This window comes from Etheostoma spectabile, chromosome 11 (genome assembly GCF_008692095.1).
Source record: "Etheostoma spectabile isolate EspeVRDwgs_2016 chromosome 11, UIUC_Espe_1.0, whole genome shotgun sequence".
Lineage (NCBI taxonomy): Eukaryota > Metazoa > Chordata > Actinopteri > Perciformes > Percidae > Etheostoma > Etheostoma spectabile.
This window is the reverse complement of record NC_045743.1, coordinates 6486393-6512458: the sequence shown is the minus strand read 5'-3', so window position 1 is coordinate 6512458 and position 26066 is coordinate 6486393. Positions and strand designations below refer to the sequence as shown.

General features: G+C 39.1%; 1 protein-coding gene and 1 long non-coding RNA gene across 4 annotated transcripts in view; one reads left to right on the top strand and one right to left on the bottom strand.

Annotated features, from left to right (window-relative positions):
• Nucleotides 1-15799, bottom strand: part of si:ch211-214p13.3 (poliovirus receptor homolog) — a 20254-nt gene extending 4455 nt beyond the window's left edge. Inside the window, exons 1-9 of one of the 3 annotated variants that reach the window (XR_004334176.1) lie at nt 15412-15797; nt 15096-15233; nt 11747-12088; nt 11343-11645; nt 6378-6471; nt 5622-5773; nt 5428-5539; nt 2625-2733; nt 2412-2505 (exon numbers count right to left, since the gene is read on the bottom strand). Coding sequence is in view for 2 of the 3 variants with exons in the window: in XM_032530128.1 (XP_032386019.1) it covers nt 1242-1271; nt 2412-2505; nt 2625-2733; nt 5622-5773; nt 6378-6471; nt 11343-11645; nt 11747-12088; nt 15096-15183 (1212 nt within the window). In the remaining variant the exon portion in view is untranslated. Of the gene's footprint in view, nt 1-1206; nt 1272-2411; nt 2506-2624; nt 2734-5427; nt 5540-5621; nt 5774-6377; nt 6472-11342; nt 11646-11746; nt 12089-15095; nt 15234-15411 lie in introns of all 3 variants that reach the window. The other 2 variants (XM_032530128.1, XM_032530129.1) reach the window with 2 other exon arrangements.
• On the top strand, nt 15703-26066 carry LOC116698299 (uncharacterized). The gene is made up of 2 exons (XR_004334179.1): nt 15703-16442; nt 25611-26066. It is a non-coding gene; the product is annotated as an uncharacterized LOC116698299 (long non-coding RNA).

Genomic DNA, 26066 nt, shown 5'->3' with positions numbered 1-26066 from the left:
GAATAACTATCTATGAATCTCAGTGACTTACCTATAGGCTATATCTTTTTTGTTTGTTTTTACAACTAGGCTGAGTTATATAGGGATTTATATATGTTGGATTCATGTGAAGACATTTTAATTCTTGAAAAACTTTCAAAAGTTGCAAAGGAACTCCCTTCATTCATGTTGGCAGATGACGCTCTAGCACAGGGGCAGCTGTGGATCAGTGGTAGAGCGGTCGCCCATCGAAAGGTTGGTGGTTCAATCCGGTATCCGGAATGTAAATGTGTGTGAGTGTTTATCTGATGAGCAGGTGGCGCCTTATACGGCAGCCTCAGCCACAGTGTGTGAATGGTGAATGGTTCCTGAATGGTTTACTATGTAAAAGCGCTTTGAGTAGTCATTGAGACTAGAAAAGCACTATATAAGAACAGTCCATTTACAGTAAGCTTACTATTACATGTATGTAATAGTTTATACATTTTGTCAGTGTTGGGGAGTTTCTTTGAAACTTGTGATTTACTTATCCGACGACGCACCAGTCTCACATTATAGAAACTTTCAAAAACGTAACAATAACTACGCCCTCCGTGCAGTAACTCTGATCCCTAGATCCCCTGTTGAAGATCTCTGCTTTATATTAAAGGTCCAATATGTAATATATTTACTTTAATAAATCCAAAAATGACCACAATGCATCATCAGATATTAAGGAAACATGCTAAGTTGAAAGACTATCGTTTCTGACCACAATGCTGATGCCAGTATTTTCTCCTTTTGTAATTTCCGTTCCGTGAAGGAATTTCTGTTTGTTTTGGCCTGTGTGTTGTTATCAGCTACCCAGTTTGACAGCCAGGCCGGGTTGCCAGATTAACCTGTAAAAACGTAAAACCAGCTTGCTACAACTATAATGTTAATACAGTCATGAAAGTACCAAACAAACAACCGGGATTAACGGAGATAGACTACCCAACGTAAAAAAAACGGCATGTTTCTAACAGTTGTTAGAAACCAGAGATAACAAACCCCGGGTAGATATTGGAGATGTACTTGAAAGATTAAAAGGACATTGAGTTAATTTAAGGAGCTAATTTCCTACTGAACAGGTAAGCATTAGCTTCAGGTTAATTTATCACGGCTACAAATATGGGCATTTTATGTCATTTCAACATTTGTGTACTCACATGGAATTATATAGCTATAGTACCTGAGTTGTTTACTTACTCGCAAAAGGGACAGGCGCAGACTCAATAGACTGATCAGGAGAGCGAGCTCTGTCCTGGACTGTCCTTTGGACCCCATAGAGAAAGCAGGGGAGAGGAGGATGTTAGCTAAGCTGACATCCATCATGGACAACACCTCCCACCCCCTACATGACACTGTGGGGTCCCTGAGCAACTCCTTTAGCAGCGGACTGATACACCCACGGTGTAAGGAGAGGTACCGCGGTCAGACTCTACAACACCTGCACTACCTGATAATGTTGTTGTTTCTGTTCCTGTTTTTCATTCACCAAACACACTCTCTGTGTATCTTTATTATCTGTATTTTTAATTTTCCATTACAAGTACTTACTTTTTCAATATTATTATGGTCACAGGTAAATATAATTTATATTATGTTTTCCTACTTTGGCTATATTAATTTAATTTAATTATTATAACAGTTTATCAAAGAACCAGAGTTATTGCAAGGAGGGCCACCAAATTTTACTTTTTTGAAAGTTTTTTATAACAGAAGAATACTTTGCACATCTATCGTTTGGGCATCGCTTATTGAGCGTCTGGATGTCTTTACATTACACACATTGTTAATGTGATGGACAGTAAATCTGAATTCTGCCCAGCAACATATTCACGCCACAGTCGACAAAGGAAGGAAAAAAGTTGCCAGTCTACTAAGGGTTAGGATGGAGACTGCTTCGTTGCTGCTGTCAAACCCAATGGTTCACATAATAATTTACAGTAACTTTCTGGCCAATTGTTGCCAGTGAGTTACTGTTAAATTTATTTATTTCTCTTTATTCTAAGCCGAAAAAGTATGTCTGTTAGTTGGGTACAGAGATCTGCGTGAGGACGAGCTTTTATGACTGTCAATATAGCCAGCCTCTAACGTTAGCTACTCTGCTGTGCTGTGAAGTAATTTCTGGCTATGTGAGACAAGCATCTAGCAACATTGTTGTGGATGCTGCGGTCTCAGCCTGGCAACCTCCGTGAGCCTGGGGAGGAGGGGGCGGGGGAGACGACTCTTTCCAGTATTTTTAATTTGTACTGTATTTTAAACACTAGCTGTCAGTATTACATATTGCACCTTATAGTCATTCACACAAAAAATATTTTTATAAGGCACACAGATCCTATCCTTTGCGGATAATAAAAAAGAGGCAGTATACACTGTAGCAAAACAAATATTATCAATGTTTCCTCTACCTCTACTGCTTCCTCTTCTACTCTTTGAGGCTCTTCGGGTGAGTTGCAAGTTGTTGGGACCATTGTCCTCTCCCCGCGTGTGTGCTCTCCTGTCCTGGATAATGAATCAACAGTTAACATACAACTAAAAAATGTATATAGTATATCCAGTAGATGTTTATATAATTAGCAGTGCTGTAAATTACACTTGTGCAGTACTACTGTATACAGTACCTTGTAAATCTCCCAGAGTAATAAAAGTACCAAACCGCAGCAACAAGGGCAATCAGCAAAAGACTAATCAGCAAAAGACCAAATAAGATCCAACCAGTATTGCTGGCATCTGTATGAAGACAGGACACAGAAAGAACACAGGAAACAGATACAAATATACTGTAATAAATTGCCAGTTCATAAGGTACAACCCTGCAATGAATCCCATCTTAAAGCTTATCCTATTTCGTTTTTGACTGAGCTGTCTCAGCTCCTTTGACAGTCTGAGTTTTCACAAGATGGTGGAAACTGTAGAGGAAAAACATCCAACAACAGCTGAGTTGTTGGAATGGTGATTTAATGATTGAGGATTGATCGTATGTTCAGAGTAAGTGGACAACTTGGTACACTAAATGCTTCAGTTTTTGAGAGTGGCGTCAAGTTCTTCAGGATCATGGCGTGCTTACACATTCTTATGTATTATTTAAATGCTTACAAATATTTGACTATCCATTCACAAGTCACATAACACACATGTTCAAACATGTGAAATGTTCTGGTCATGTTCATTTCATGTGTCTGTTGCTTCTTCTTATACCCAGGACCTGCTGGGAAATCCTATCAAAACACATTTAGCAAGGGATTTTTGCATGGTGTTTGAATGCAATGTTAGTCAACTAAATGTAAAATGAAGGCTAATATAAAACTAAATGCTATGAAACAGAGAAAACATACACTACCGTTCAAAAGTTTGGGGTCACCCAAACAATTTTGTGTTTTCCTGAAAAGTCACACTTATTCACCACCATACGTTGTGAAATGAATAGAAAATAGAGTCAAGACATTGACAAGGTTAGAAATAATGATTTGTATTTGAAATAAGATTTTTTTTACATCAAACTTTGCTTTCGTCAAAGAATCCTCCATTTGCAGCAATTACAGCATTGCAGACCTTTGGCATTCTAGCTGTTAATTTGTTGTGGTAATCCCCACGCTTCCAGAAGCAGCTCCCACAAGTTGGATTGGTTGGATGGGCACTTCTTGCGTACCATACGGTAAAGCTGCTCCCACAACAGCTCAATGGGGTTCAGATCTGGTGACTGCGCTGGCCACTCCATTACCGATAGAATACCAGCTGCCTGCTTCTGCTCTAAATAGTTCTTGCACAATTTGGAGGTGTGTTTAGGGTCACTGTCCTGTTGCAGGATGAAATTGGCTCCAATCAAGCGCTGTCCACTGGGTATGGCATGGTGTTGCAAAATGGAGTTATAGCCTTCCTTATTCAGAATCCCTTTTACCCTGTACAAATCTCCCACCTTACCAGCACCAAAGCAACCCCAGACCATCATATTACCTCCACCATGCTTAACAGATGGCGTCAGGCATTCTTCCAGCATCTTTTCATTTGTTCTGCGTCTCACAAACGTTCTTCTTTGTGATCCAAACACCTCAAACTTGGATTCATCCGTCCACAACACTTTTTTCCAGTCTTCCTCTGTCCAATGTCTGTGTTCTTTTGCCCATCTTAATCTTTTTCTTTTATTGGCCAGTCTAAGATATGGCTTTTTCTTTGCCACTCTGCCCTGAAGCCCAGAATCCCACAGCCGCCTCTTCACTGTAGATGTTGACACTGGTGTTTTGCGGGTACTATTTAATGAAGATGCCAGTTGGGGACCTGTGAGGCGTCTGTTTCTCAAACTAGAGACTCTAATGTACTTATCTTCTTGCTCAGTTGTGCAACGCGGCCTCCCACTTCTTTTTCTACTCTGGTTAGAGCCTGTTTGTGCTGTCATCTGAAGGGAGTAGTACACACCGTTGTAGGAAATCTTCAATTTCTTAGCAATGTCTCGCATGGAATAGCCTTCATTTCTAAGGACAAGAATTGACTGTCGAGTTTCAGATGAAAGTTCTCTTTTTCTGGCCATTTTGAGCGTTTAATTGACCCCACAAATGTGATGCTCCAGAAACTCAATCTGCTGAAAGGAAGGTCAGTTTTGTAGCTTCTGTAACGACCTAAACTGTTTTCAGATGTGTGAACATGATTGCACAAGGGTTTTCTAATCATCAATTAGCCTTCTGAGCCAATGAGCAAACACATTGTACCATTAGAACACTGGAGTGATAGTTGCTGGAAATGGGCCTCTATACACCTATGTAGACATTGCACCAAAAACCAGACATTTGCAGCTAGAATAGTCATTTACCACATTAGCAATGTATAGAGTGTATTTCTTCAAAGTTAAGACTAGTTTAAAGTTATCTTCATTGAAAAGTACAGTGCTTTTCCTTCAAAAATAAGGACATTTCAATGTGACCCCAACATTTTGAACGGTAGTGTACATTAAATATGAAATACATTAAATGCAGAACTTGTTTTCATTAGAAAAGGTAGAGAGGTCCTTTTCACAGCAGACATCCCAAATCCCAGGGTGCAAAGCTTCTACTACCAGAAACTACCAGACATGTTTCCAGGTAAGAAGACACAAGATTACACATAATTTGTAAAGTATTACCTTGAAACAAAAGGGAAATATTTAGAACATAAAAGGTGGCTGAATTTCATTATTATCATGTTATTACAATATTAATATAACTCTATTACAACTACCCGGATATACATATGGTTATCATTGAACCATTCCTAGTTATTACCTTGGTAATTGCATGTTATTATATCTGTTACCTTTTTATCACCTTATTACCCCAGTATTACATATTATTACTGTGATTTATTACCCTGTTATTACCTTGGTAATTACATGTTATTACCTATATATTACCTCTTTATTTTCATACTGTTATCCCACTATTACCATGTTATTACCGTGGTGGAATTTAATGTGCTACCACATTCTCTAGTGTGTCCCGGGAGAAATCCTAATAAATTCAACTCCAGCCGTGGATGTCCAACCTTCTTCCATAGGTTTAACCACTCACTTTAAAAAAATAAGAGACACAAATTACAGAGTCAAACAACTTCATTTGACAAACCCAAAGCCAAATTAAACCAGACCTCACCTGTCACATGCACATAGAGGTAACTATGTTTTTTTCCATAAGGGTTACTTGCTTCACACTGGTAGAGGCCATTGAGGTCAGAGGTCATACTCGGGAACTGTAGTGTTGCACCATCTACTTTGACAGCCAACTGGGGCCACGGCTGGCTCTTTCTGAAACAGACAAACAAGGCTCAGCATGACAATGGACAGCCTAATAAATACAACCACAAGTCAGAAAAATGTTGCAAACTGTTGAGTTGTACCAAAAGTTGAATTTCAATAATTAGTTATTTATTTGTTCTCTTAACGGATAGATGTGTTGTTGTTCTGACTCACCAGATAGCATTTTATATTTTATAAATATATATTTATTTTATTGTAATTATATATATATATATATATATATATATATATATATATATATATATATATATATTTAATGTTTATTCTGCACAATAACTGAAGTGTAAACAATAATTTACGGTTTTAACTGGGGCTGATGTGCTGGAGTAGTTTGTGATTTAAATTAAATGATCTCATTGGAAGATTAAGTTTGCTTTGTTCATTTTTTGGGCACTGGTAATGTCCAGCTCCATTCCTGAGACAATAATGACTCTGCAGTGCACTGGCTTCAAATAGTAAACATGGAGACAGTGGAACCAGATAAATATCCCACCTTATGCAAGCAGGATGTGAATTACATGAACAGAGGACACTGAACACACAAATATGTCTTTTTATTCTTTGCTTTAGTGTTTGTAAACAAATACTCTACCTGCTCCAGATAAAGTCTGCATTTGGGTTGGCTTCAGTCACACATTCAAATGAGCCTTTAGATCTTTCACTGATATTCACATCAGTGGGTGAAACTGCAAGAAACAGAGAGGAAGAGAAAATGAGCGTTAATTCAGGGATATACTAATACTAATAACTCGGTGTAGACTGCACAGATGGTTTTCATTTGTCTCGCTACTGACAGCACTGCACATTTAAAAAAAAACAGAGCAGGAATTCTCCTTTAAGCTCAAATGGACCCTTTAGTACAACTGATCTTCTGTTGCTAGTGGAATTTCCCCTCCTACTCATGACAACAACAAACTGAACACTTCTCCATTGTTCCACCCGACCCTTCCATGAAACTATCCCAAAAGTGAGCTAGTAACAGAATCCAGCCCTGCCATAAAATAATCCACTATACAGTTTCAACTGTTTGTTGTCCGTTAATAAAACCTGGCTGTGTGATGAATAGGCTTCACCTTGATTTACTGACTCTGTCGTAGTGTTGGGAAACAGCAGCCTCAGTAAAGATAAATCTTAAAAAAATAGTTCCGTGTAAACATGAAGACTCCAGCGCTTGCCAGCTGTAATGGTTAAGGGACTTGTGAATTGTAGATATTTGTTAAGTTGAGAAATACAGGCTTTTGATTTTTTTTTCTATAAATGGATCTTGGATACGCTGTACATTCTAAAAACAAAATGTAGACGCACCCAAACTAGTCATTCCTGTAACAGCAGTTAAGAAATCAGTAGCTCCTTTCACACGGCCTGTTAGGTTAAGACGAGACTGTTGCGCTTTGCCGTCTGTGTGAAGGCTACAAAGACAGAACGGGAGGACAGAGTTGTTGCGGTGGCAGCGAAGGTTTTCACAGAGCTGTAACAGAGACAAACGGATGTCTGTGTGAAAGGGACAGCTGGCATGGCAGTATTACAATCAATGGTCATGTCAGTGACAAAGAAGTGTTCAGTTTAGCCAAAGTTATCAATAACTTGTACGAACATAGCATGCAATAATCCGCTTGCTCTCTCCCTCACACACACACACACACACACACCACACACACACACACACACACACACACACACACACACACACACACACACACCACACACACACACACACACACACACACACACACACACACTTGTGGTGGTAAAGCATTGTGCTACAATAATAGATAAATAATAAATAAACTCCCAGAAACCTGTAGATCCGCTGCTACTCTCAGTTCTTTTAAATCAAGGCTGAAGACCTTTTTTTTGATGCTGCCTTTCTTTAAATGACTGCTCATTTCTTTAAATTTCTTATGCTGCACTGTAACTTTTATTCTTGTGTTTTATGTGTCCTAATGTTTCTATTTTGTTTTTAACTGTCTATTAATGTGTTTTATTAGTTTTGAATGCTTATGATTTTTAACTGTTTGTACTTGTGCTTTATCTGTTTAACTGATTTTGTGTAAAGCACTTTGAATTTCCCTGTTGCTGAAATGTGCTATACAAATAAAGCTGCCTTGCCTTGCCTGCCTTGGGAGTTGGGGTTTGCGTGGGTAGTTAATGGTGAGGAACAGCTCACACCCACTAGGCGCAGATGCTGTTGTTGCACACTATTGTGATTTACAGTGGCTTGCATAAGTTTACACACCCATGCTAAAGTTGATTAAAAAGAGGAATAAAAAAAACACATCTTGGAAATTGATCTTAATTAAACAAATTAGGAAAATCCAACCTTTTAAAGACACCAATTTTCTTTGTAAACAAATAATGTATTGTAAATAAAAAAATGTTCTTTCTTAAAATACAGGGGGCATAAGTATACACAACCCTATATTAAATTCCCATAGAAGCAGGTATATTTTATTTTTAAAGGCCAGTTACTTCATGGATCCAGGATACTATGCATCCGGATAAAGTTCCCTTTATCTTTGTAATTAAAATAGCGCCACATCATCACATACCCTTCACCACACATAGAGACAGGCATGGGAACGTTCAATAAGATCATCTCTCAATGCAAATCAAACTAGCTATTAAGCTAACTAAAATGACACCATGTCAATCTCTATGTATGGTGAAAAAAAAACAGGAAAATAAACAGAGGTATATGCAGTAGCTGAATTAACACAACTTTTATGCCTTTCTGTCACATCTACTGCAGTTAAATTCACTGTGTTCACTTGGAAGGAATAACTGCACATGGCTAGGCACTAGTAATGACATTTTGAGCATGTTTAGAGGCTAAAAACAAGTTTAAAACTTGCTCTGTATAAGCCTGTTAGGTGCCAACTCTGACAGGAGGATAACTCGGTGTAGACAGCACCAATGGTTTTCATTTTTCTCGCTACTGACAGCACTACACATTTAAAAAAAACAGAGCTACATGTTGAAATTGACTGGAATTTAACAGAAAACAACAGCTTTCTAGGTTTACCATGGAAGCTGCCTACTATTGAGAATGCAAGACAGCGGTTAGTGCACATTTAGCCAAATTAGCTATTAGCTAAACTAACATTAGCTTCCCGGTGGAAGCTAACGACAGAAGCGTGTGAACAGATCATGATTTGTGCAGTGTTGTAAATCCTCGTAAAACAAGATTCTCATCTTGCATGCTGATAGCTCTCCCTTTTTTAAGTTTTGTGAATGACACAAGGATTGGATTTCAAAGATTTTTCAAAACCTCTGCAGTTTGCCCTGGCATGCTGTCCGTTAACTTTTGGGTCACATCCTGACTCATGGCCGTCCATTCTTGCATAACAATTCTCCAAGGTTGTCTGAATTTGTGGGGTTTTGTTTGTCCGCCCGCCTCTTGAAGATTGACCACAAGTTCTCAATGGGATTAAGGTTTGGGGAGTTTCCTGGTCATGACTTAAATTGTTGATGTTTTGTTCCCCGAGCCACTTGGTTATCACTTTGGCCTTGTGCCTAGGTGCTCCATCACGCTGGAAAAGGCGTTGTTGGTCTCCAAACGGTTTTTGAATGGTTGGGAGAAGTTGCTCTCGGAGGATGTTTTGGTACCATTCTTTATTCATGGATGTATTTTTAGACAAAATTGTGAGTGAACCAACTCCCTTGGCTGAGAAGCAACCCCACACATGAATGGTCTCAAGATGCTTCACTGTTGGCATGACACAGGACTGATGGTAGCGCTCACCTTGTCTTCTCCAGACAAGCTTTTTTTCCGGATGCCCCAAACAATCGGGAAGGGGATTCATCTGAGAAAATGACTTTGTCAGTCCTCGGCAGTCCAATCCCTCTACCTTCTGCAGAATAATAATCTGTCCCTGATGTTTTTCCTGGAGAAAAGTGGCTTCTTTGCTGCCCGTCTTGACACCAGGCCATCCTCCAAAAGACTTCACCTCACTGTGCGTACAGATGCACTCACACCTGCCTGCTGCCATTCCTGAGCAAACTCTGCACTGGTGATGCCCCGATTCCGCAGGTGAATAGACTTTAAGAGACGGTTCTGACGCTTGCTGGACTTTCTTGGACGCCCTGAAGCCTTCTTCACAACAACTGAACCTCTCTCCTTGAAGTTCTTGATGATCCGATAAACGGTTGATTTAGGTGCAATCTTACTAGCAGCAATATCTTCGCCTGTGAAGCCCTTTTTGTGCAAAGCAATGATGACAGCACGTGTTTCTTTGCAGGTAACCATGGTTAACAGAGGAAGAACAATGGTTTCATGCACCACCATCCACCACCCTCCTTATAAAGCTTCCAGTCTGTTTTTCTAACTCAACCAGCATGACAGAGTGATCTCAAGCCTGGTCCTCATCAACACTCTCACTTGTGTTAACAAAATAATCACTGACATGATGTCAGCTGGTCCGTTAGTGGCAGGGCTAAAATGCAGTGGAAATGTTTTTTAACATTAAGTTCATTTTTAGTGAAAGGAGGGACTTTGCAATTAATTGCCGTTCATCTGATCACTCTACATAACATTCTGGAGTACATGCAAATTGCCATCATAAAAATTGAGGCAGCAGACTTTGTGAAAATTTATATTTGTGTCATTCTCAAACTTTTTGACCACGACTGTATATTGTTTTCCCCGTAGATTAGGAAATAACTTCCATGCTCTGATCCTTACTGTTGTCGTAAAGCATTTTCACACTTGGGTGAATTGGAAAGGATTCCCCTGGTTGTGTTCATCAAAAGAATCTGGTTGTTTTAGCCATTTTAAATTACTAGTGCAGTGCCCATTCAAAATGTGCCTGATCGGATTGGGCTGTGGGCTTGGCCTCTGGTGTGCTGCAAGCAGATTTTTCTACAACCTTTCCTCTAAACAACTTGACAATAGGCATTTTGCCTCCTTGGGTGCTGACCAATACATCTGACATGTCATAGTGCACAAGCACAAGTACGGATCATGTTATTATTGCTAAAAAATAAAATTTACACGTACATTTTTAATGTTAACATTTATAGTTCATAAGTCAGTCAGATGAACAGTTGTCGAATACAAATCAAAAGGACAGACAGGCAGAAATTCTTTACACTTTAGTTAGCTGTTTCAGTTTAGGCCATACACTAATAAAAATACACTTAAGCAAAACTAGAATCCCTGATAGTAACCTTTTCAAATGAAGAGTGACATGGCACATTATTCTTGCACATTTCACAGACGTGATGTAGATGGCGAGTGGCTTTGCAAGCATGAATGCATAATATGAAACTGATCCGGTCCATGAGCTTTTCTCCAATGACTGACTTCTTGTGAAAAATCAGTTTACATGTTTAGCACAAATGTATCTTTTTGTTAAAGAAAATGCAACGCTGTTAGTAACGCTGTTATTTTATAACCCCGTTATTCCCATCACTGTAAATGAGACCCCAGAGCCTTCTTGCACCATAAAAAGCAGTAACAAGCAGTAAAACAAAGGAATTAAACTACATCATTCATGATGGAGAATTTAATAAATAACAAAAAAATAATATAATAAGTAATATGAGTAAGTATACTCACAGTAGACCTGTATGTCGAAGGACAAGGTTTCTTCTTCCAACGTGGCTGCACTGGTGACGACGCACTGGACAGAATGACCGTTGACTTCTTTGGTAGGTACTCCAAACAGCGAGCTGGTTGTGGTAGTCGTACCATTGGCATGCTGGGTGAAGTTGGTCGTTTCCCTCACTGTTTCTCCCAGAGAACCCACAAGCCACCTTACCAGTGCAGGAGGCTTGGAACTAGCAGCTATGCAAGTGACGAGGGAAACCTCTTCATTTCCCAAAGTAGGATGATTATCCTCCAGGCTTGAGACCGGAGGCACTAGGAAAGTTCCAGTACATATAAAAGTCAATATGCAAGCATGACGGTAAGAACAATTCTGTTGCACAAACACATATTTTAAAAAAAAATAAACGTTATACCAAGCAAGTTTAGAGGTATGTCTGTCTTGTGATTTCCACTGGGGAACAAAGTAAAGATACACGTGTAGGTGCCTTCATCCATCAGTTTGACATTGGATAACTGCAGAGTTGCAATGTTTTCTTTAAAGTTCCCGATAAATTTAAATCGATCATCCCGTCCGTTGACAAACTGTGGTCCATCTACGTCCAAGACGGTAAAGAAATTAACATTTATGGGGTTTCCTCTGGTCATCTTCTGCCATGAAATCTGGGTTAGGTGCTCCGTGGTGTCGATGAGTTTGCAGGGTAAGATAGCGGTCTCTCCTTGCACAACGGTTATGTTTCCTCCAATAACCTGGAGAGCTGTAAGGTGCATAAAACGTCATCAGACAATCAGGTTCAAAACACAAGTATAAACACACATGAATTCAGGAAAATTGTAGGAGAAATTCAGGATTTTTCTAAATGATGGTTTGGAAACCTAGCTGGCTTGAGTGACGCAGAGATTGAAAAGTGGCTGATGGTATGCCACTAGTGATACAGCAGCATAAGCCGATCTCCTGGCGTCTTATATCGCTTACCACATCTGCCCACTTCCCCTTTTCATTTGCGAATTTTAAGGTAACTAGGAGTGTATTTGTTTTAAGAAGAATGCTATTATATTGAAATAAACCATTTCTACCTAAATTTGACTCACCTACATTTCTAACTATCATCGTTTCAGGCACTTCCAGTCTTCAATAATGTAATTATCATTAAATAAGTATAAGGCCTATTTCTTTTAGGAATCACGTCTAGTAAGTAATTACTACTACAGAGTTGCCGTAGTAAATCAGACACCAGCTGAAGTTTATTTAATGCTATACTCCTAATAGTAATAAACAGGCTTACATTGCAATCTCTTAGGCCTACATGTAGGTCTACCTATATTTAAATAATCACACAGTACCAGAGTTTATAAGTGATCAACTTATTGCTGTACCGCAAGACCACACAGACTCAAAAACTTGCGTACACAAATTCAGACCAGACATGAGATTATTTTGCGTCCTACGCTTACGTTTAAATTGATAAAGGTCTTGCCTTGCGTAGGAATCGTCATACGCCCGCCCTACGCCTGTTTTAGGTCGTACACACGTTTCATAAAACGAGGGCCACTGTGACGCGCTCGCGATTGTATTGCAGTGCTTTATTGCTTCAAAATACAACTAGCACTGCAGGTGCCAAATGTTAAGATTCTTTGTGAGTCCAAATTAGTGTGTTAGTGTGGCGGTCAACAGAAAGTGTTTACTCCCAGGATAACCCCATCTCTGCCAAAGTCCCAAAAACCCAGGTGAACAGGTGATGCAAACCAATAATTTGAACAGATGTGATAATGTTATAAGGTTGGTTGCGGGAACGTTCCCTGAAGGTTTGTTTTGGTTGTATTTTGGTTGTTTGCTGGTTAATTGGAAGGTTTTCCTAACGTTCCGGGAACGTTCGTTTTTGGCTACAGCAACTTGCTATAAGGTTTCACATTTGGTAAAAGTTCTAAAAATTCAAACTGATTTGCAGGTTGTGCAAAATGTGCATTTGTTTCTTAACACTTAGTAAATAGAAATAGGCCTACTCTTTGTTTATGCTGTGCCAGCTGTCCAACAATCTCTACTGCTACTTCTTTGAGCCAGTCAGCTGTATCAGCATGATTGCACATGTAGGAAGCCAGCAATGCAGCCATGTAGTCAGAAGGGCTTTCTGTTGTCATTTTCAACTGTATAAATTGCATTAGTTTGTGGACTATAAATAACTAAAACTCAACAAAAAAAAATAAAGAAATAAAGAAAAATAAACTTGGAACCTCGACTGAGGTAGTAGCCTACTAAAAGAAGTAGCTGGTAGCAGGTCCCAGGGACTTTTTTTTGTAATGGAAAACCACAAAAGGCGAGTCGAGTCGAGTAGATCCCACGCTGTGGAAAAGCGCCATGCAGGGCTAAATCTGGCACATTGAAATGTTGGACTATGTACTCAAAACAAAAACAGTTGGGAGAAGTTGAGTAGGGTCTTTGTTTGAACACGTGCTTTTGAAGAGCATTAGGAAAGGACTTTGGTTTGCTAAATTTAAACTCACTACAACTAATCCACACGTTACATACACTCTCCACACTGTTTCACTCCTAACCGTTACATCTCATCATCACGTTTTAGTTACTTGGTTTAAAAAAATACTTTTGTGCATTCAGGCTCGTGTCATCCTTTGTTGCCAGATAACACGTGCAAATTTGGTTATTGTCCAATAAAAGAACCCTCTTTGTAGCCTATGTCACTATTTTGAACATAGTCAAACCTGGCTTAGTAGGCTATGTCTGCCAATAAAAGTGTAAGTAATTTAGAGGCTTGTAATAAATAATGATTGTCTCTCTTCAAAGACAGACAATCATTATTGTCGTGATCACGCCTCTGAATTGTATTTTATTGTATTGTGATTTCAATAAAACAATTTTTATTTGTGTAGCCTACCCTCACTTTTATCTATACGAGGACATTGTTAATATTTATACGAGGACACACACAGACGGTAAATTGAAGTTCTGCGTGATGTTCATATAAAGTTCATAAAAAAAATCTTTTGTCAATGTGTTCATTCTTAGTATTACATGTCTAACTTTTGTTTATTTCTTTATAGGCCAGCTGAGAAGGACTGAGCCGTGAAACCATGGAGCCCCTTTTAAATTTTTGTATTAATATATATTTAAAAAATTTAGTGATTTATTTTGCACACACTTTAACAAACTTCTTTATGCATCTTGCACTACATTTGCACTACATCTTATTTTTGTTGTTGTTTGAATTAAAGTTTTGTACATGCCATCATGTTTTCCTGTTCATTCATTCCTACTAATATAACTTTTGTATGTATGTACGTGTGTGTGTATAGTACATACATACACACAAATGGTACGGGTGTTAGTTTTTTGAAAGGTTAGGGGAATGTAATCTTTTGTTAACGTTCTGGGAACGTTCGTTTATGGTTACAGCGAACGTCCCCCTAACGTTCTTTAAAGGTTGCAACGTTAAGGGACTGTTCCGTAACGTTCGCTAAAGGTTGCAACGTTCTCGAAATGTTCGCCTAACGTTCGCTAAAGGTTGCAACGTTCTCGAAATGTTCGCCTAACGTTCGCTAAAGGTTGCAACGTTCTCGAAATGTTCGAACTTTTAGAGAACGTTAGGGGAACGTTCCGAGAACGTTCGCTGTAACCAAAAACGAACGTTCTGGGAACAAAAAAAATGAATGCTGGGAAACATGCTGTTGTAACGGATGTGGACAAGGTGTTAAAGGTTTTAACTCCGTTACTGCCACAGTAATATGATCGTTTAAAAAAAAAAGGCCTACCTTCTATTACTGTCCTCAGAATCAGTGTAAATGCCAATAAAGGCAGAGTGTTGGTTCTGGAGAAACACGATGTCCATGTTGTTGTCATGAGTTTCCTTATTAGACATCCAGCAGCTGCTCCGTAGGCTACAGCCCTGACTGCAGTAACCAAGCAGACAAACGCGATGCACAAAGAAAAAAAACTTAATAATTTGACATTACGTGAGCAGCGTTCGGCAAACGCGCTGCATATACACACAACACAACCAAACCCACACGATACCAACAGAAAACCACACAAACCACGAAAACAAAGGCAACTAGAAAATGCCCCTACCTAAAGATGCTTTCACAACAGAAGAGCTCGAGGCCGCTAGTGGGGTCCGTGTACGTTTTGATGGTTTGTTTTTTCGTTTGAACCACAAAACAAAATAAGGAGAAAACCACCGTTTTTCGTTTGTCGTTTCAAACCAAAAACAAAGAGACGGTAAAAAGAGAGCCGTTCTTCCGTTTTGGTTTCTGAAGTCGAAAAACGAGTAAACCAATTTCAAATAACGGACCGTTTTTTGTTTTTTGGAATTCTTATTTTCATTTCTCCGTTTGAAGATCTACATTCAAGAAAGACAGGTGGGCCGGTGTTTCGGTTTAACTGGTTTTTAAGTTAACTGGTGATAGAGGCAGATGTGGTGTAGGTGTGCCATGAGAAACTCCGCAGAAATGATTACGTAGGTAGCTGCAGTGATGCCTGTTTGAAATACTGCAAACGTCAATAAATCGTCAAAATGTTCATGCTGTCATTATTTGTGTCATAATTGTGTTTAAAGTGTTGGTAATGACGTTTATTTAAACCTTCTGAAGTGTTTGCTGACTCTGCAGATGGAACACAAATAAAGACCGCTGAAATAAGCAGAACAGCGCTCAGTGCGCTCCGATTAACTTGTGTCACAACAAGTACTAGCATCGGTCATAGGCTCATATCGATTCATTTACACTTACAAATACCTAATATTTAACATGGGCAACACAACAGCTGTGTTGTAGAAAATAAAACCAAAGTTTCCACACGTCAACATGGTGCACAAATTCAAACTCAATATGCAATGTAAGATCTAGGTCGTGTTAAAGGAAATACATTGACTCAATGCTAAACGTCATTACCATTACTTTAAACACAATTATGACACAAATAATGACAGCATGAACATTTTGTCGATTTATTGACGTTTGCAGTATTTCAAACAGGCATCACTGCAGCTACCTACGTTGTGGTCTTCGTTCTTGCAACGGCATCACAAGTTAATTTAATAACAGTAGGCCTACTACAACATGGATTACGTGTTTGATATCTGTTACATTTCAATACAGCCTGTAAGTAAAACATAAGCTACATATGAGGTTTACACCCAGCTGAATGCAGATGTGGCAACATGTGCATCCGCTCAGATTACGTTGTGATACATAGGCATTTATAGGCTAGATGTAATTATATTTATGTAGGCTACGATGGGTTATGTTAAGTTGCAACCTTACAATCACGTTCCTTAATGTGCAGAATGCCTACTCATTCATCCAGATACAAATGATACCTCTCGCTTATTGAAACGCATATTGCATATAGCACAGTGGGTCGGAGAGAAACGTATTTTTTATTGCTCTGGGTGTCTGGCACATATTGTAGAATTGACTTGAAGTGCCGGAGTTCGAGCAAGTGTTGGTTGTAGAAAGTCAATCTTATGAATGTTCTGAATAGTTGCAACATTATAGTTAGGAAACAATGCAATTTCAGATATGTACAATCCAATTGTTAATAGTTATTTTAAGTTTAGATATCCATAATTACAAAAACATTCCAGATAGTGTAATTTAAAATATCCAAAACTTCACTATGCCTTAAATATTACATACATCATGCTATGAATGATATCTGAAGTTGAGTTGAGTCAGTAGGCCTATATGAAAAAATCCCATTTCGAAACATAGAAGTGATAGGGTCAAATAAATAACAGATAACATGAAACGTCCCCCGCTAACATACATCGACACATTTATCATTCCAACAGTATGCCTATATAATACACCAGTTTGCTTACATTTCAGAAACAGTGCTTTAACGGTGAAGTGTTATAGTCACAAGTCGATCGGGGTGTACCGTGACGTGCAGTAAGAGACACAGTCGCCAGACAACGGATGATAGTTCGTAACGACAACGGCAAGTGTTTGCATAAATGTCTGTCGGGGCAGGAATTAATGCTCAGCAACTCGTTTTTATCGTAAAGTTTCACAAGACACTGACAAATAAATGTGAAATAGAAGGAAAGCGATAATAATGTTTATTTCCTGGTTAGTCGGGAATGGGTCCTGAGAGACCACGCCTACACCACATCTGCCTCTATCACCAGTTAACTCAAAAACCAGTTAAACCGAAACACCGTCAGCCAAAGCGTCTGTTGTTGTCGTAGTGACGACAGCTGTTGAAAACAGGAAGAGAATACGTAGCTGTCCGCGTGAATGCCTTTTTGTTAAGTTGTCATTAAAATGTTCAACATAACGACGTGTTCATTACTTCTCTGAATTCTCTTTGGAATCTAGTCTGAGGAAACTTGTCCGTCGCGTTAGGACCGTGGTTTGCTGTTAGGGACAACAAACACAGCGTTGCTCTTCCTGTTAATGTCAAGAATACGATTTATTAAATACACCTATTCGTCTTCAGAGCCTGTTTAAGTAAACACGTGTCACGTAGAAAAGTATTTAGCGCTTTTAAAAGTAGAAAAAAAATGAATAATGAGTAATAACTTGGATTCGAACTCGTAGCTGCCTATGTGAGAAAACATATAAGTTTTAGGGGCCTAACGTAGCGCGCCATAGCATCGCATCAAAAGATACCGGGCATGACTTGATATCAACTCAAATGTCACACAGCGTCTCTTAAAATGAAGAGGCAGCCAGATCAACTGGTGACCACACCACACTGCGTGCAAATAACTGACAAATTGCTCTTGCTCAGAAATTGTCTTTATTTTGTTTAATTCCCACAAAATACACGCCCTGTATGTTTGTCAATTGTAAGCACGTTTAAATCCACCTGAAACTCAAATGTCCATCTCTGACAAAACAAATAATAAATAACATGATTTCACATACACGTGTGTGCTGAATGAATAGTACAGTGCAGATGCAGAACAGTAAGCACGTACAGTCATCAGACAGGTGCGCAGGCAGCCGTACTTTAAAGTCAGTAAGTGGGATAAGGGTTATGAATTTCAAAGGTTTTTTTGTAGTTCATTTCAGTCATCTGCAGCTGAGAACTGGAAGGAGTGGTGACCAAAGGAGGTGTTAAGTAGCCTATAACCTCAAGTTGAAGCTACTAACACAAATAGCCTATATAATTTATATTAATGTTAGTAGCTTAAGGCTACAGTGGTCACAACTGGATCTGACTGCCTCCTGTTTTAAAGATATGATGTATGAGATAGCTGAGACTTAGTTTTGTCAGAGATGGACATTTGAGTTTCAGGTGGATTTAAACGTGCTTACAATTGACAAACATAAAAAGGCGTGTATTTTGTGGGAATCAAACAAAGTAAAGACAATTTCTGAGCAAGAGCAACTTGTGAGTTATTTGCACGCAGTGTGGTGTGGTCACCAGTTGATCTGGCTGCCTCTTCATTTTAAGAGACGCTGTGTAACGTTTAAGTTGATATAAAACCATGCCCCACACTTACGGTTGCGATGCTATGGCGCACTGCGTTAGGCCGCTGAAACTTATATGTTTTCTCACATAGGCAGCTACGAGTTCGAATCCAAATTAGTACATTCATTTTTTTCCACTTTTAAAAGCGCTAAATACTTTTCTACGTGACACGTGTTTACTTAAACAGGCTCTGAAGACGAATAGGTGTATTTAATAAAACGTATTCTTGACATTAACAGGAAGAGCAACGCTGTGTTTGTTGTCCCTAGCAAACCACGTTCCTAACGCGACGGACAAGTTTCCTCAGACTAGATTCCAAAGAGAATTCAGAGAAGTAATGAACACGTCGTTATGTTGAACATTTTAACGACAACTTAACAAAAAGGCATTCACGCGGACAGCTACGTATTCTCTTCCCGTTTTCAACAGCTGTCGTCACTACGGCAACAACAGACGCTTTTGGCTGACGGTCGCCAGTTAACATGGACTCTCGTTAAACCGGAACACCGGTGTTATGTGCCTTCTGGTTTTTCCACCTACTGGTTTCCGAGGCTGTCCAGATGCCGTGTAAACCTCAACGGCTACCCACGTCGACAGATTCGCTACAAAATTCATAAACATTTTACTGGCCTTTGCATGTTTTGATCGTTTGTTTTTTCGTTTGAACCACAAAACGAAATAAGGAGAAAACCACCGTTTTTCGTTTGTCGTTTCAAACCAAAAACAAAGAGACGGTAAAATGAGAGCCGTTCTTCCGTTTTGGTTTCTGAAGTCAAAAAACGAAAAACGAGTAAACCAATTTCAAATAACGGACCGTTTTTTGTTTTTTGAAATTCTTATTTTCATTTCTCCGTTTGAAGATCTACATTACAAGAAAGACAGGTGGGCCGGAAGAAATAGTAAATATAGCCTATAAAAATAAAAGCCAAGCTTTTATAACGGGTAAATTGTGCTGCACTAACGTTATACCAGAGTAACGTTAGAAGAAAAAAAATCAATCAATAAATAGGCTGATATGAACCTGGACCCAAAGAAAAATGTTAGCAACAGTAGTTTATTACAGTTATTTAATATCGAGCCTATCCACGTGCACATCACCAGCCCCGTTTAATGAGCACATTGTTTGGTTCAATACAGCTGGTAGCCTAATAGAGGGTAGCCTGAGAACCTGTGTGTGCAGAGTTGGTACTGTTAGCGCTATATTAAATAATTAAATGTATCTTTATTGTGGTTTCCACGTAATGGACCATCAAGGGCAGTTCAAAACGATTACAAAAACAGACCAGTAGGTGTCGCACCATGCCTGCTGTGTGCAAACTGCTGTCATATAAAGATGAAAGAGAAATTAAGTTTTATGTTCAGTAACTTTGGAAAGCTAAACATTTTCCATTATTTTCATTATAACTGTGCTTTCACAAATCACGTTTCTCAGCCCTGCTGCTTAAGTCATTAGCCTACTAACCAAAATGAGCTCTTTCTCGTCATAATGTTTGGCTGATTTCCATGTGTGCTATTATACTGCGTGAACTGTTTTAGGAGTTGACTGTGACACTCACAAATTTAAAAACATGTCTCACATATAGGCCTATAGTCCAGTGGAGGGTGTGGCTCTAGTGTGTGTAATAGACAACAAGCAAGTGAACATAATCTAAACATTTTAATAAATAAATTGATTCATTTATTATTTGCATAAAATAACAATAGATTAACAACAAAGGGACATTTCAACTAAACTTAACTATTCTGCAAGTGAACATAATAGAAAAAAATTTGAACAAGTTAATAATTTATCATTTGCCTAAAATGACATCACCCCGATGGTCAGCAACAGATGAACATAACTCGATTTAACAGGCCCCCCAACAACAACCCTCTTAAAATAAAAACTACACACACTCCTGACTACATCAGCCAAATTCCCACGCCAAGTTATTGTCAGCTTTTAGAGAGGAGCAATAGAAAGCATCCTGACTGGAAACATCCCAAACTGGCATGGGATGTGCACAGCCCAGGACCAGGACCAGGACCAGGACCTGAGGGCTCTACAGCGGGAGGTTAAAACTGCTCAGAGGATCATTGGTACCCATCTCCCCAGCTTCAGTGATATCAGGGAGTGAGGTGCATACGCAGAGCCCAAAGGATCCTAAAGGACAGTACCCCCCCAGCCACAGCCTGATCACCATGCTGCCTTCTGGGAAGGGATATGGAGGTTTCTGCTGCCGCACCACCAGACTGCAGAGCAGCTTTTCTTCCAAAGCTCTCAGACTCTCACATTCTAATTCATCCCCAGCACTGCTCCACTAGCTAGAGTTTATTTCTGTTTACCATTTTTATAATTGCTTCTACAGTATATTAACTTATATTTTCTGCTATGAGAGAAGGGAGTTACAAACTCAATTTATACTTCATACTATATAACCTGTTATATTGTGACAAAATAAATCTACCCACCTACCTTAAAGAAGAATAAAATGAATGTTTTGGAAAAGCCAAGTCAAAAGTTCTGACCTTAAAATGATTGAAATGTTGTGGAAGGATGAGGAAGCAAGCAGCTCATGTGAGGAACCCCAGATGGCCTACATCAGGACATTTCTGATGTGAGTTTGTTGTCTGAGCTGCTAAGAAGCTGATAGCAGTGTTAGAATCAGGTTAAAACAGAAGGGCATGCAGGTTTAACTCTGGGATTGGGGTGAATAATGATGATGATGATGATGATGATGATGGTGATAGCTAGGTTACAAATAAAATCAAAAACCAAATGAAGTGAACAACAACAAATACATCTGTATCAGTAATCTTGATTTAAAACAGTTCCCATAGGCACATTACAGTCAGTCATTTAAATACTGCCATCTGCTGGTCGAAAGGGGGAACAGTTTGGTCCATTGTGGGGAAACCACATTAAATATGAACTTAATTATTTAATATAGCGCTAACAGTACCAACTCTGCACACACAAGTTCTCAGGCTACCCTCTATTACCAGCTGTATTTAACCAAACAATGCGCTCATTAAACGGGGCTGGTGATGTGCACGTGGATAGGCTCGATATTAAATAACTATAATAAACTACTGTTGCTAACATTTTCTTTGGGTCCAGGTTCATATCAGCCTATTTATTGATTGATTTTTTTTCTTCTAACGTTACTCTGGTATAACGTTAGTGCAGCACAATTTACCCGTTTAAAAAACTTGGCTTTTATTTTTATAGGCTATATTACTATTACTTCCGGCCCACCTGTCTTTCTTGTAATGTAGATCTTCAAACGGAGAAATGAAAATAAGAATTTCAAAAAACAAAAAACGGTCCGTTATTTGAAATTGGTTTACTCGTTTTCGTTTTTTGACTTCAGAAACCAAAACGGAAGAACGGCTCTCATTTTACCGTCTCTTTGTTTTTGGTTTGAAACGACAAACGAAAAACGGTGGTTTTCTCCTTATTTCGTTTTGTGGTTCAAACAAAAAAACAAACGATCAAAACGTACACGGACCCGCCAGCGACGTAACAACGTCAGTATTCATTTTAACATTTGGCCCTCTCTTATACAGTATTTTATCAGAGCAATACATTTACGTAGCTAGCTGCTGTGTTGAGACTGACTTCTAAAAAATATGTTAAAAAATAACTTAATGCCCATGTCAATGTGCAATAAAGGTCTATAGAACTACAATTTGTTTTTTTTTCTGAAGTAACTATAGGGACATACAGTATTGTAGTCACTCAAGAAGACAGTGGTAATTTTATAAATTTGTAATTAAGTCATTGAAGTAATTGAAAATGCACTAGGTGCTGTTTAATCTGTAGGGTTATTGTAAATTCATAACAAAAGTATGATCACAAATTGCAAAGGAAAAAATAACTTATTCAATATAATGATTAAATCAAATATACCTGATATTTACTGCACTGACATTTTTAAAGTATGAAAACTAAAAACCATACAAGGCCATATGTCAAAATCTTATTCTAACAGTTTAAATACAATAAAACATGCATACAGCCAATAAAATATATAAATGATATGCCTACTACAGTACATACTTCTGAAGTGCCAACTGTTAGGTTTGAATGGTGAACAGAACGCAGAGCCAGGAGTGTGAATTAACTGGTTTGTTTAAAGTACTGAAGTATCGAGTCTAGGTTTCTGAGGGGAAAAAGCACGTCCAGGGTGAACAGGTCTGGTGGTTTCCGGGAAGGAGCGAGTCTGTCAGAGGAAGACAGTAAGCCAGTTACTGGTGGGTACAGTGGATGGAAGGAGTCAGGTTCCAATGGTAGCGGAGGCACAAGAGAAAGGATAAGGACAGGCAAATACACACATAACTCAACAGATAGCAAGGTTAGTCATGAGCAAGACTAACTGTGGTTGTTGTGACTATGATCTGATGCAGAGTGGAGGAATCAGCCGGGATACTGTATAAAGCAGAGATGGATTGTGCTAGATGAGATGGAGCTGGAACCTGACTCTCGTACACCAGACTCCACTCCTGCAATTAGGACCGAGAGGAAGAGGGGGGAGACAGAGAACCTAGGAGCAGCAGGCCTGACAGTAACACCAGGACATCTGTTACAGGATTCACATTTTGCTTGTGGGTTGACTTCTGGTGGACCAGTTCCAGCTATTAAAAGACCCTTTATGTGAAGATAAAAAAAAAAATGCTTTTACCTGTGAAGGTAGGGACTGCTAGAGTAGATCCATTATTTTATTCCAGTTTAATATTTATAAAATAGTTTACCCCCTGGGGGTCCCAGACCTGGCCAGTGAATGCTATTGAAGGGTCTTGCCTAGAAGTTGTGTGGGTTTCATAATAACGTGTCCCAGACCTCCTGTTGAAGATCTCTGCTGTCGAACCTTCTAGCTTTAGATTCCCTGCTCCAGTCCTCCTGCCGCTTCTTTTTAATTTCGGCTTTGATTATGCAGCCAACTTCAAGTCTACAATTTACTGCCATATTTGCCTCTAATTGTTTTGTTGCTCTTTTTGCATATAAACAGCCTAGTACAAGATATTACCCATTGTTAAGAAAACGTCCAAGGGTAAATGAAAGAGAGGTGTGTTATTGAAGCACAGTGGATCTCTGCCTGCCACCGCATGAGGGAAACGGACTCATCTGCAATCAGGCCTTAGATCTAGCCTTTTTTGTTGTTTAAAAAAAGTGTCGCATTTGTTGCTGTTATGCATTAACAACCCTTTCCTCACTTTTCTTCAAATCTATACTGTTAAAACTTCAAATCACTTAACCAAATTGTTAAAAAGTTACTCACGAGGGATGAACTGAGGGATTTTGGACCTCAGTATTTCTAAAACGTATTTTTGCACGCAGTTGATGTTTAGTGTGTATAATCTTCAACTCTTCCGATCTCCAAAGTAAGTATTAACTACTATACAGCTGTCAAACAAATGTAGGGCTTAATGGAGTACAATGGATCTGCCTCTTAGATGTAGTGAAGTTGAAGTATGAATGTTACGGGACATAACAGGAGGAGGACCCAAAAGCAGAGGCGGGGCAGGCGGGTAGAACCCAAAAACGTGTTTATTGCAGTCCAAGGGAAAACACAGAAAAGGCAAAGTCCCCAAAAACAGGTAAACCAAGGAACATCAAAAAAACCCAAAACACACAAACAGAGCAGGGCTGGTTCCAGGGGAATACTCACAGAGAGCAAAAACAAACGGACGGGACGGGAAAACTCCGGGAGCGAGGACACATGTAGCACAACGGGCTCGTGGACTAAACTAATGGTGCAGCACAAGACAATGGGAACACAGAGGTTAAATACAAGAGGTAACGAGGTAATGGGGAACAGGTGAGACATCAGGTGAATCACATTAGGGCGGGGCTAGACAATCAGACAAACAAAGTGAAGTTAGACAAGACAAGACAAGACAGGAAGCTGACTACCAAAATAAAGCGGAAGCATAACAAACACACACATGGAAACATAAGACTGAATCTATGACACCAGACTAGGGAGAAAACCGGGACGAAAACACAGGGAAGGCCAGACGGGAAAATAACCCCAAACAAAAACCCCAAACCACAACAATGAATTAGCATAACATTTAAATACTCAAGTGAAGTGTTAGTAGCCTACCTCAAAGCTTTTTTTTAATTTTTTTAAATCTTTAATTAGATTTTAATATCAGAATAAACTAGCTGTAAAAAATGCTTTCTTATTGTCTTGGCCTTTTGTCCACAGAGGAAGAGTTGACATATTTTATATGTTGACATATATTATGTAAATGGAAATGTGCTCGTTGTTTATATAATTTCTGATTTTATTCAGCCAGTGATTTCAGGTGTTATCATGTTCTTTTGACCCATCCTGAGGGAAGCCGACTCAAGTTTCTACATCTTGATTTTATGCAGTGTCCCAAGTTCCTTCTTTTCCTAACAACCATACACCTACAATTTAGCAAATCATACATACCTCATCCATCTCAACCATGTAAAGCCTAAACTTACAAGTTTTACAAGTTATTTACAAGTTATTTACAAGTTATTTACAAGTTATTTACAAGTTATTTACAAGTTATTCTTGTTGCTGTAACGTGACATAACGGTGGCATCGTGGACCCTTTATAACACACTTTTTCACCATCTGCTGGCCACTCGACACCATTACATTACAATATCATAGCGCCAAAGAAATCAGCCAAAAAGCATCAAATCAAATATAATGAACATGTAAGCTGAACACAACCATCAGAAACACAAATTTGACTTTTACTGCTCTATGCCTTTGGTCAATTTATCACATACATTACAATACATACAGATTCAAACATTTTACGATTCAGACTCATTTGTATGCTTGAAGATCAATATGATTTTTTTGTACCTTTATTAGATAGGACAGCTAGGTGAGAAAGGGGAGACAGAGGGAAGACATGCAGGACACCGCCACAGGTTGGACCCTAACCCCGGACCTTTGTGTCGAGGCACAGACCTTCAAGCAGATGCGAGCCCGCTCCACCCACCGAACCAACCCGGCCACGAAGATCAAGACTTTCAATTAGAAATCCGATTTTATGCTTGCCCTCTAGTGTCACAAAGTGGAAGGCTTGAAAAGGTTGATACATCAGTGTCACCGCTATCACACTGCGTGACCCTGTCTGTCTGAATACTATGTGAGCTTCATGTTTGGTAACAGCTATCAATATGTGTATACATATGCTTTGGCTGAGTTACAACACACCATGTAACACACAATACCATCTTTTCTGTATATATAAGATAATTATAATAAAATACTGAAGTCATAAACACAAAATTGGTAGACTCAGGCTGTCTGCGGGGCTGGCGT